Below are 13,300 nucleotides of genomic sequence, written 5' to 3'. Positions count from 1 at the left end.
AGCCGCATAAAATTCACACAATCGGGCAGAGGTCCACTCAGGCTCCCGGAAACTAAGAGATTCGCGGAGTTGGCCAAGACAATAGCCCAACCGCAGAGCCAGAACTTGAGAGGTGACGCTCCCTCATCTCATTGGCCAACGGACGAGGCGAAGTCGAAGAAAGTAATGACTTCTTTTTGTGGAACTTGATATTATCCGAATGGCTCAACATCTTCGAATGAGACTATGATCTCAGGCTCTACAACCATTCCCGGGACCTTCCTCTCGACCGGGATTGTGACAGTTGAAGGGCCGCACAACCTCAATCCCTACCACACCGGGAAGAAAACCTGAAAAATGTTTTTAGAAATCGCAAAAAAACTAGTAAAAAAACAATGACACCTACTGGTGTGCAGGGGTACTACTCACAAAAAAATGTAGACCCAGTCTGATGCCTGGGAAATATTATGAAGTAAAGAATCCCTAGAAGTCTTTATCAGATGTAGATTTAAGGAAGAGATACTGCCATATTGTATATTCTACTAAAAGTTAATTTCAAGCCTGGGAGTAGCTGATGCGACGCATGTTTGCCTTTAGAAGTGAACATGGCCTCCTTGTCTACTGATAATTATAGCAACTTGTTGTCAACAGGTACGAAGTGTGTTCACTCACCCTAAGAAAATCTAGATGCAAGTTATTCTACTCTATGCTCTCCTAGCATAGTGTAGAGAGGTAGGGTGTTTGGTTTTGAGATAACATTTCATTTTAACCATGGTGGAACAGCTCATTTATTCTTGTTGCTCGCAACATGCATTTATGCAGTTTTAGTCATAATTTGTGTGATTGTTTTGGACGTGCTGAGCAGCAGGATGTACCTGTTGAAATAAACACGCTTTCTGTGTGTGTGGTATTAACGATTGAGGGTTGTTTTTAATTACAAAGGTGTCTCTGGATCCTTGTTTAGCAATGCTTAGCAATCTAAAAGCATGGACGTCACTTCTGTTATGTACTTGGTGGGGTTGTACAAGGATACAAAAACAGTCTTTCACATTCAAGCCTTGGTGTACTGAACTAAGTTCACTATGTCACCTATGGGTGAGAGAACAAACCTTGTAGAGCTGAGCCATAAACAATTTAAGCAACAGTGCCCTCCAGGCTGAGAATGTCAAAGTCGAGAAAGGAGGGTTGGGGGGTGGACTATCCGAGTGGTCATTCCCCAGTGACCCGAGCCCCTTTAGGCATCCTGGAGAGGACAGGCGTGCCATGTATCCTGAGGACCAACACCTCAAACGGTCTCGGGACCACAGGGAAACAGCGCAATACCAAATAGGGCAACACTGGGTCTGACTCTTACGCTAACAGTCCACAACGGTGACCACTGGACTCTACTATGGATAAAGACATGCTGGGTTCCTTAGGTAGGTTTAACAAACTGCTGAATGCAATCAAGGACATCAAGACCGACAATACTGGGGCCCAAAAAGCGATGCATTAGCGATCAAGCTGGGACGCCTGAGGGCTGACGAAATGAAACTGAAAGATTTTAATCCGCTGAATTAGTCCTGGACACTATATGCCCCAGGGAGACTTAAATGCATATAATATTGGCTGATATCATATTATATTAACACTTCTAAACGTCAGATAATGTAACTTCCTAAAAAGAAATAGTGACTATGAAAGAGCCCATGTTTTCCCAGAGTTGTACTTGCCCAGGCACCCTTTGCAGAATAGAGAGCAGCACTATTTTTGTATACCCCAAAAGAATATTTTTTTCAGCTGGTATTACAGAAATCACATGATTCACCCTCACCTGGTGGCAGGCATACGTAAACAGATGATCAACCAGAAGCCAGATCTCTTTAGGGATTTTCAGCGGCCTCTCACCAGTCGCATCAGCTTCTTGCAAGGACATCTGAAGAACCAATTTCTCCTGAATTTCAGAGAAAAAGCTATGGGTCAAATCAGAGGATGAAATCTATGCCTGCAATGTTATTGTGTACTTTACACACCAATAAAAGGGCTCAAAAAGAAGACCCATGCCCTGCATGTAGAAAAAAACAAGTGCCTTCACAGATTTCGTACATTCATCTCCTCCAACAAGCAAGCAGACTTCATACAAAACATCACACATCACACATAGCAATAAAAATAAGTCACACTACAAGAGAACTGCAACAATGTGTTCACAACTGATCACTACTTTGAGTGTATCTTAAGCAGTGCCCTTGCTAATCAGAATATTGTCACATACTTGGAAAAATGCTGAGCAGCTTCTTTTACACACGAGGGCTAATGCAACTTTGCTCACTTTATAACTGAACAGCCACCTTACTTCTATGTTAAACATTTTATGAAAGTTATGAACAAAAGGAGGCGCACTGAACATAATACAAAAAGTCCAAATTTATTTTCTTTCTTTTCGTCTTTTATTTCAAAATCAACAATGGGCCACAAAGACAGCCAACCTGTTTCGTTCCTCAAAACCAACAGTTTTTGGAACTCCATTTTTCCAAAACGTTGTGAGAATCTGTAACCAGAGGCACCAAAAGGTGACGGGCCTGAGTTATGTGCACGACAATCCTTATAAGGCAGCAGTGAGATAGTGAAGTGCTAACCTATTGGTCCGGCACCTTGTATTTATTTTTGACTAATTTTATGAAAGATACTTATTTGACAAAGTGAAATCTGTTTCTAAGTATTTAGTGATGAACATTGGCCCAGACTTGGGATCGGACCGGCTGTAAAGAGAAGGGTATCCAAACTTGTCCCATTGATTAAATTGCTGCATTGGCATAATATGAATATTTTAATTGACTACTGTATGAACTCTGTAGCACAGAGCTCCAAATCTGAAGTGGCAGCACAGTGATATAATGAAGACACTGTATGGTGAACAGATAGGAAAAATCTAACAACTGTATCAGGAAATAAAAGTAGTAAAATCTGAATACAGTTTAGTGAACAATTAGATAGTGTAGTATAATATATTAAGATAACAAATACTTTTTGCATTACTAAGCCAAGGTAACAAATACACATGGTGTGTCATTATCAAAATTCGTCGGAATTAGCGCCCATGGAAAAATGTGACAGGATATGTGCTTTTATATTACAATATTTGATAAAAATGAATAATGTGCCTGGATAAAGACATGGGAAGACAATGTTGATGGAAAATTTAAATATGATAGAAACTGTCTTAGCTTTAGAATAACCATTGGTAAGAAAGAGATAAGAAAACACATCTTAAAGTATCTAAAATGAATGATCATCCATACTGTTATTTTTCAGAAACATTCTACCTAATAACAGAAGGGATGAAGCCATAAAACATCCATCTGATGCTGCACCCTGAACTATAAATTCAAATTACATTAGTTAGCAGAGGAACACAGGGTCAAGTTCAAGTAACTGTGCTCTCTGCCCACATTTCAAAAGCTCAAACACTGATGAAAACCCATCAGGTTTCGCAGGACCTCACTATTGGAATTCACTTACTAGCACATTGAGAATAGAACAGCACAAATAACTCTTTCATAATGTAGATATAATGCTTATATCCTCTGGATCAACATTACTCTGATGAATACAATGGTCCCTAAAGGATATGTTTTCTATCAAAATCTATTTGTAAGTGTGAAATTGAGAAGAGAAACAATTCTAGGTGGTACGTAGAACAGCGAATGACCCTTTCCATGCTCATGACGGCCCCCGGCCATCATGAGTCACAGGGGGTGTGTGCGCATGGGGGCCGTCCGAGCCACGCCAGTGATTGGAATGTCCAGCACCGCGGCGGAATCCCCGCCACAGCCAAGGTGTTAAGTGAAGTAGGACACAGGTTAGGTATAGTCTGGGAGTGCATACACCAACATCTAATAGGCACAATACATTCTATGAAGGCGGAAACAGTGGTCTATGAAGCAAGAGGCTGCCAGGGAAGTTCCAGAGGGTGTGAGGACAATGGAGCCATATTATGGCTTAGAATGGGAGCGAGCGTCTTATACCCGACATACTCAGTCACCAGACAGACACAGTTGGACATCCAAAACTAGCCCAGGGGTGAGGTTGCACTTAGATACTACAGGCAGAAAGGGGATCCGAGGGACACAGGCTCCAGCTGCACAGCCCTGTAGCTATTGCTGCTGAAGAGAGACACTGATTGCGCAAGAGATGGCCTACTTACAGGACAGCTACTTTAATGTAAGTAATGATGGTAATTTTTGTTGATGTAAAGAATACATTTTTTTTCTAGAGCCTACGTACAATACTATTATACCATAAGTTGTCATACAATTCAATCAAACTGAGACAAACATCATTACACATATTGAGATATTTTGCTTTATGAAAGAAACCTTTTTTAATACAGATGATGATGCTGCAATCTATATATCTTTGGAGGGTTTTAATTCAGACTTACAATGGATCGACATGCAATTTATTTTATGCTACAGTTCCAACACAGACATTAATGCAAGTTCATGAATCTTTCCAGAAAACAAAATAATCTACATTTGATCGTTGGTGCATGATCCTAATCTTTAAACCATCTGAAAATCTCTTCAGTTTCTTACAGATGTTAAGATTTTAAGAAACATTAGTTAAAGACCCAGTATTATGATTTGTGGCTTTGTCCAACTATAACATGTTTATTTATCAAACAGTTAGACTGTAAAATTGCTTGCACCCAAGTTTTTCTTTAGCTTTTAATTTAGTTGTATTCACCAGAGAAGTCACAAATGTCTTGTGAGACACTCTATTTATAGCTTAAAGCCCTAATTTGCCACTTACTTCTTCAAATGTTTCAAAGCTAGTTGAATGGATATAGGGTGATGGAGCATCAAACATTGAGGCAAAAACATTTATCTGAATGAGTGTTGCAGAATTCCCATTGGATACTGGGTTAGTAAATGTTCATCTAATATTGTGGTACAAAATGCTCCTGAACACTTACATCAGTAACACTCAAAGTACGGCCCGGGGACCGCATGTGGCCCTTCTGACCTTTACAGGTGGTCCCCTGGTCAACAGCAGCACTCGGCTGCTGATAACTCACTCAGCATTATTATTAAAAAAATTGCTCTATGAACAAGCAAACATTTATTTAAAGGTTAATTCAAGCTAAAGAAGGGAAGTAACTAGTGTGTCCTACACTGGTTAACGTTAGGAGCACCTTATTTTTAAAGACCTCTTGCTGCAAAAGTCCATTGAGAATTTTTTTTTTTTTTTTTAAAAGTGGTAGTTTTTAACCATGAATTTAGAAACATTCATTCATTCCCCTACCCTGACAACAATGCCAAGTGTGCACTAAGAGGCAAATCACTTGTTATTTGCATTCTTTGGGTAGCCTAGGTTCATATTATACAGGAACAACATTATAGTTTATTAAATCAAACACAAACAAAGTTTTGTAAAGCACAAATCCTGAAATCCTGTATTTTTGGGTCCTCTTGCATTTGATAGTGAAGAAAAAGGTGGGAAATAAAACAATTGCCTAGGACCACACAATTTGGTTAGGTGAGGAAGCTGGGATTAATCCTAGGTTTTCTGGTTTCACATTCACAACCACTAGAAGTATATGCTTTGCTTCTCCAACACTCACCTTACCATCAACCCTGCCCCAGACTTCCGGCAACCACCATATTGGCACTAATGAGGCACTCGGTTCCATCAAAGATCAAACCTTTTAGCCCCTGGTAAAATATTTGTGAGTACCCATGACTTACATCATGAAATCTCTACTGGTACTGTGCGTAGATCAACACATTTAAGAAAATAAATTAGAACTTTGGTTCCACTATGGGTACTCCATGGCGAGGATAACAAAAACGCAAAAAATTACTTAAACATACATAAGAAAATAAAAAAAACAGAGGTTTATGAGGAGACCTTTAAACAATGTATTTATTGATTTAAGCAGGATTAAACCCCGACTAATGGAGTGTAGAGTCCATTTAAAAAATAGAGAGAAAATAGATCAATAACTGAATGGGATCCTTTACTTTAAAGGGATGTACTATGTGCATAGTCATCAAATGATGTTCAGGTACTGTGCCACTTAATACCAATCACACTGTCCAGCAGATTTTAGTTTACTGTATTTCTTAATTCTATGAGCTGATATAGCTGTTTAAAAAACATTCAAAAATGAACACTCATCACTCCACAAAACAGAAAAACCAAGCTATGTTTTTAAGATAACCAATAAATGTGCTAATATTCTGAGGTGAATCTGCCTGCAAGTAAACATTTTCCATACATATTCATTGTGTATATACTGCATATATAAGTGAATTTACCTATTAGATGGGACAATCAATGAGCCCAGTACAGAGCAAAACCCACAAACTAACATCTTGAGCAGGAGATTCCATAAAAAAGCCAAAGAGATTGTTAATCCCAAAACCAGTTTTATCTTCCTTCCACTGAGTCTGTAACTCAGAGGCAATACATCACAGGGGCATACAATATAATTGCAACCATTAAATTAGAATAGTAAAATAAAAGAGCTGCAACATATTTGGTAACGGGATAACCAAGCATTGGAAAAGTCAATTCCTATGGAGTTTGGAAGCTGATGCTGTAGGTTATTTTTTTTTTTCATTTTAAACATAGGCCACAAAAATACACAAGAAAAAAAAGTCAAAACATGCTGCTACCTTAATATGTCAGCTATATTCTTGAAATGAAAAAAAAAGAAAACCATTCAGCAGAATTTGAACAGGATCCTTTTTAGCACAAATAGGTATGGATCTAGTGCTGGCTTTGAACTGCTGCAAACTAAGCAGAAACATGCATTTACTTTCAGTAATGATAGTTTGGGTGGATACATATGCTTTCCACAGATTCCTCACGTTGTAAAGAAGGAATTAAACGGGTCCAGAAAAAATTCTCCCTTCAATAAATCTTCAGCACCGCCATGCGACTCGAGGAGGGAACCTACATTTCTGGATGCCTTGTTCACAGAGTATACTAGGTACCATCAGGAAGCCGAAATCAGTCAGTGAAATGTTGTACACTTCTCATCAAAGCCTGCACAGAGGAGCTGGGAGCGCCATAGAAGTGACAAATACAACACATGATAAATCTGCATATCTTGGGATCTTATTAATCACAGTATTCACTCGATGTGGAGGACAGGTGACAGTGATTATTTTGTCGGCATACTATGTATACACCAGAAGGACTGTTAATCAAAGTGAGTAAAATTTTCTTCTGATGGATACATCTTCCTGTCAATGTCTCACCTTATGAATGCATTTGAAAGAAGCATCTCCCTGACAGCCGAGATGGAGTCATGTCCATTAACCAAGGACATCGTGTAACACAGAGGAGGCAAAGTACCAATCGCTACCTGCCTGAGACATGAGGCAACAATAATTGGAAACGTATGCAAGGACGACCACGTGGGGTCTGCTTTAAGGATGTCATTTGGCCTACGAGACCACGCAGGTGCCATATAGAAGGACACATGTGGAAAGAACTATAAAAGCAGCCACAACCCCAGTGGAGTGCGCACAAATGTCCTGTGAGGTGCTAATCAAAATAGTAGGATTGGTCAACGCCTACCTCTTCTTTGTCAAGCTCACAAAAACTGATCGTCCACTCTGCCTGTCAAATGCGATAGGAAACTGCATGCTTGGAGTCCAGTATATACTGTTATTCCTTCTCCTTTGCTGGATGCAGAGGAGCAAAGAAAGCTGGAAGAGGTAAGGACTGCACCATATGAAATATTACACAACCTTAGGTAAGAAAGGTGGGCAGGCACAAACAGCGTATTCAAACAGAACCAAAATGAACTGTAAGGGCCCGGAGTTCTCCAACCTAGGACACAGAAGTTATCATTGCCAACAAACTGTTTTCAGCATCACGATCTAATCCAGGCAACCCATGCATCGTCTTGAACTGAAAAGTCATCAAGGTAGTCAAAACAAGATTTAACTCGCACTAAGGAGGAAAAAACCAAGATAGAGGCAAATCTTTCAGAAAACGTGTCACAAGAAGGTTGATTAGGAAGGCAAAAAACCAGACAGAGCTACTTTGGATTTTTTTAATTGTAGCCATCGCGATACCCTGCTGCGCAAAGGACAATTCAATCCCCAAGACATTGGACAATCAAGATTTGAAAGAGTCAATGCCTTCTGAATCTCATCACTACACAAATCGGTCTTTTCCAACGGCCGATCGTTTGGATCTGGTAGCAGGGTTCTGGGTCACCACAATGAAGTCTGCAATCTTAAATATAAAACAAGGATTGTTGCTGGCACTGCTCAATCTCCATATGTGCAGGTGCAGTGTCTCAGACTGGTTTGAGGACCAGACCACACTTCTGAGTGAACAGCCCTGCTCTGCTTAGAGGGGAAGAATTAGCCGACAGTTTTAAAGAGATCGGTGTACCAAATTCTCCTCAAACCTTCTGGAGAAATCAGAATCAGCTATGCTCAATCATTCTGCACGTTTACTCAATACTCTAGACAACAGAATGTTTGATGGAAATGCATATAACTGGCCCAATGACTAGCTGCACCTGAAGCCGTACATAAGGGAGCCTTCCAGTGGGAAATGTATGGCACAAAAATGAGGACACTTCCAGTTCCAGACTGTAGTGAACAGCTACACAAAAAGAAACCCTCATTCTAGAGAGGTTTGCTTCGATTATATCCGGCTGCAGCTACCACTCTTGGTGTTTCACACCTGAGCCAGGAGGCTCCAATCCTGGTGTAATATTACTTCCTCACACTCCACCATAGGGACTTCACCCACCATCTCACATGACGCAGCAACCTAAAGCAAGTGGCCATGAGACCTAGCAGGCACAATACCTAAAGCTTGGGATCTGACCTTGAGTCAGACAGGCCGAAATCATCACCCAAATATCTGCTATCTTCAGGAGGAGGGTAGGCCTTCATAAGGCTTGTGTCAAGCATTATCCCAATAAAAGTCAGCATTTATATGGCAGTCAGGTGGAAATTATGGATGCTAATGGCAAATCACAGATCATGGAGAAGACTCATTGTCCGCTAGAGATACTCCTTGACCAGCTCCAAAGCCAGCTTTCACAAAAGATAGTCATCCGAGTACAGAAATGCAAGGACCCATGATCTCTGCAGCGATGGCTGGCATCTTCCTGAAGACACATGGGCCACTGACAGTCCAAAATGGAGAACCGCCTACTGAACATGTTGAGAACCCAGTGTGAACATAAAGCAGCATCTTTACGTAGGGAGAGTGGGAAGATCACCATTGTGGACATTCAGAGACATCCACCAATCGTCTGTGTTCAAACCAGACAGGACCGGTCACCGGTACAGCATTTTAAACTTGCCTTGCTGGATAAACAGCTCCATAAGTCTGTGGATCCAGAAAAGGCTAGTGGCACCACTTATATTTTACCCATTTGAAATAAAGCCTCCAAGAGCGAGGCGTGAGGGAGCGGACATGCTCTTACGGTAGGGATCAGGGATGTCGGCCCAGCAGTAGTGATAGGAAAGGAAGGGCATAAACATAGCAGATCAGCGGGGTGACCCAGTGGCCCCTCATTATCGCCTCTCAACTGGTGACTAAAATGAGAGAGAGACCCTCCCCACCACCCGAAGAAGGTGGCTGGTTGGAGGGGGATTCAGAGAGGCTCATATGTGACAGTGCCAAGAAACGACTGAGTGAGGTATTGGATCTGCTGTTGATCCACCCCTATCTCAACAAGCATTGGCATAGACAATAGGTCTCGCCTTTGGGACCTTATAAGTGTTTAGCCATGCAACAGCTGATGTTGTTGCACCAAGGATATTGTGCTGCATAACTAAATACTTATTAGGTCCCTAAAGCGAGACCTATTGGCTATGCCAATGCTTGTTTTCAGAGCTTTCGTATCTTCAGATTTCAGTATTTGAAAGGTGCCCACCTAATTAACGAACCGTGCCCGACCCAACAAATGGGGTTTCCAAATAACACTCAGAACATTTCTGACTACTTTGTAACCAAGATTAGCATTATTAAATGTAATAATGTAACCCAATAATTTGCTATGAAATAGCCAGCCTTGCTAGAGTGAAAATAGCTTAACATTAAATTCCTATAGGTCCTACTTTCAAATTCCATGCATCCTGCCTTATAGGCAATAAGGTTCACATTGGGGCAACTTGTAAAAGAAATGTTTTGACCTGTCAAAATGGTTTGGAAATCATTAGAAATCCACAATGGGAACCTCCTGAGATTCCACCGAGCTGCACTGCCACATCATTTGAATCAAATGAATTAATTTCCTGTGTTTTACTATTTGCTTTTTTTTCTTCAATTTTAAACCATTAACTTTCATCCATACTTTACAGTTCAATTCATTTTATTCAATTGTAATCATTGGTTCACAGATTTTCTAAAAAGGTTCAGGAGTCCAAAGTAGGTTCCACATGCCATAGTTTATTTACATCCACCCAATGCATTTCGGGAACTAATTCCCTTTGTCAGGGGCATCTACGACTACAAACAAACATATTTCATTCAATTTTGATGCAACTTACTACATTGTGTTTTAAAAAAGAAACTTTCTACTATGATCTACCAAACACCTGTTATTCTGTGAACATTAATCGCAATATTATAGAAAATGCGTTTATCCCATTTCTAACACATACTGCTTCCCGGTACCCCTTCCTCGTTCTCCAGATGCGCAAGGGTACTGCTGATGAAAAACTTTCCGGATCCATTCTGACGCCTGGGGATATTCTAAGGTAAGGAATCTAACACTAACTACTGTTCCTTACCGATATATAGTTACCGAAGGTAACAATACTTGTGCTTTTATACAAATGCAGGAAATGCTTAAGTCCGTAATAATCCCAAATGCTTAAGTCCGTAATAATCCCAAATGGAAGGGTACCCGGCTCCTGTGCCCTTTCGTCAATTGGTCCCTTGAACCTTCGTGTGTTCCTTGGTGTTATTCATATTAATCAATTTTAAACGTTCTTTCAACATTATTTTACTGTTGGGTGCTATCTCATATGAGACAAACAAGTTTATTCAAATGAGGTTAGAGAAGATGAGATGCACTCCTGCGTGATCCATAGTTAAACCATTCTTCTATCATTCCACTTTTTAGGGCGTGCAAAACTCGTCCGTGTTTCGTCTCGTTGCGCGTGCAACATTTCAATTCCACAATGGGAACCTCCTGGGATTCCACCGAGCTGCACTGCCACATCATCATTTGAATCAAATGAATTAAATTCCTGTGCTTTACTCTTTGCTTTTTTTTCTTCAATTTTAAATCATTAGCTTTCATCCATACTTTAAAGTTCAATTCATTTTATTCAATCGTAATCATTGGTTCGCCGATTTTCTAAAAAGGTTCAGGAGTCCAAAAAGAGTCAAGAAAGAATGTTAGGAAGTTTTAATTATTTTACTTGGAGTAACTAGCATGTCACGGTAAGCGCAAAGCGATTAGCATCTGCAAGACTGATTTTTGGCTAAAATCATGATTTTGAGCGTCATATGAAGTAGCAGGACGTACTTTTGAATTTAAAAGTCTAGTATGGCAGAACGAGGCAGGGGTACCAGGAAGCAGTATGTGTTTGGAATGGGATAAACGCATTTTCTATAATATTTCTATTAATGTTCACAGAATAACAGGTGTTTGGTAGATCATAGTAGAACGTATTTTTTTTTTTGTTAAACACAATGTAGTATGTTGCATCAAAATTGAATGAATTATGTTTATGTTTGTATTCATAGTTCCCGTAATGCATTGGTGGATGTAAATAAACTATGGCATGTGGAACCTACTATGGACTCCTGAACCTTTTTAGAAAATCGGTGAACCAATGAGTACAACTGAATAAAATGAATTGAACTATAAAGTATGGATGAAAGTTAATGGTTTAAAATTAAAGAAAAAAAAGAAAAGAGTAAAGCACAGGAATTTAATTAATTTGATTCAAATGATGTGACAGTGCAGCTCGGTGGAATCCCAGGAACTTCCCATTGTGGATTTGAAATGTTGCAGGCGAAACAAGACAAAGCGCAGGCGAGTTTTGCACGCCCTAAAAAGTGGAATGATAGAAGAATTGTTTATATGCGACCAATGCACAAATGAAGGACGCCCCATTGATGAATGGGGGTCCTGATGGGATTCCTGAGGAGGCGGGGATCCTGCTCCACAAAGTCTTTGGGGGGGGACAGGCAAGGACAGATCAGGCGTCGCCGGACGTGAAGGCAACGCCAAACTCTCTCCAGAATCTTTTGGAGAAGAGTCAACAATCCGGCATCGGGCCTTGCCAAAGCGACTTCGGTCGGTGCTGACCCTGCCTTGTCGGGCGCCGTCCCCTTCTTCGGAAGCGGAGCTTGTCGTGGTGAACATGGAATCTGCGCCGGACGAGGCGACTCGGTGCCGGATGTGGCCGAGTCAGCGCAGGACGAGGCAAGCCTACGGCGCCGACTCAGCCAGAACAGGCTCTGACTCCGAAGTAGGAAGCGGAGTCGGAGCCGAGTTTACGGCACCGGACCGGCGCCGACCCCGGTTCCGGACACGGTCCGCCTGCCAAGAAGGCCGAGATGTGCTCGAAGCAAGGCTCTGAGCACCAGCAACCACCCGAGACGCCACAGGGAGCCCCATGGGACTATACCAAAACAGTTGATGGACAGAATGCAGAACAATGTCATACATTCAGCAGTTCGGGCTGGACTGTTCCCATGAGGCACAGGATCAAGACTGATTTGCATATGGCCATGTCTGAAGTGGGGTGGCGTGGTGAGCAAAATAATTATGGATTAAACCCAGATCTGTGACTGGGGGGTGAATGTTTTGCAATTGTGCAACATTCCGTCCATCATCTTGTGTGGTTTGCTGTTCGCCTTATGTGGGAAGGGTATGCTCAGACGTGGGTTCCGTGCTCACAACGCCACTGGAGTCAAGCTATCCTGGCTGATGACGACTGAAAGCCAGAAACCGGTCTTAGGATGCTTTATTCCGGTCCAGGGAAGACATGGCTTGGCAGTTCGGGCTAGACTGTTCCCATTAGGCACAGGGTCACGACTGATTTGTATATGGCCATGTCTGAACTGGGGTGGCGTGATGAGCAAAATAACGAAGGATTAAACCCAGATCTGGGACTAGGGGGAAACTTTTGCCATTGTGCAACATTCCGTCCATCATCTTGTATTTTTTGCCACTATGCGGCGCGGCAAGGGTGCTCTGGGTCGTAGAGGGGGACCCAGTCGGGCCGCACCCTGAAGACGCCATATCTCTGTCGTCCCTGGCCGGCAAGGGCTCATTTGGCACCAGAGGCAAAACCACCGGCAAGTCAGTCGGGGACCTCGTAAGTAGTGG

General features: G+C 41.6%; 1 protein-coding gene across 5 annotated transcripts in view; it reads right to left on the bottom strand.

Annotated features, from left to right (window-relative positions):
- The window catches only part of OCRL (OCRL inositol polyphosphate-5-phosphatase), a 475,965-nt gene that overhangs the window by 159,054 nt on the left and 303,611 nt on the right, over positions 1-13,300 (bottom strand). For 4 of the 5 annotated variants that reach the window (XM_078688434.1, XM_078688437.1, XM_078688432.1 and 1 more), the window contains one exon: positions 1,793-1,912. In XM_078688434.1, the coding sequence (XP_078544560.1) occupies positions 1,793-1,912 (120 nt within the window). Of the gene's footprint in view, positions 1-1,792; positions 1,932-13,300 lie in introns of all 5 variants that reach the window. The other variant, XR_013610641.1, reaches the window with a different exon arrangement.

The sequence above is a fragment of the Lissotriton helveticus genome, chromosome 4_1 (assembly GCF_964261635.1).
Source record: "Lissotriton helveticus chromosome 4_1, aLisHel1.1, whole genome shotgun sequence".
NCBI classification, from domain to species: domain Eukaryota; kingdom Metazoa; phylum Chordata; class Amphibia; order Caudata; family Salamandridae; genus Lissotriton; species Lissotriton helveticus.
The sequence above is the reverse complement of the archived record's forward strand: the minus strand, read 5'-3'. Positions and strand labels throughout refer to the sequence as shown.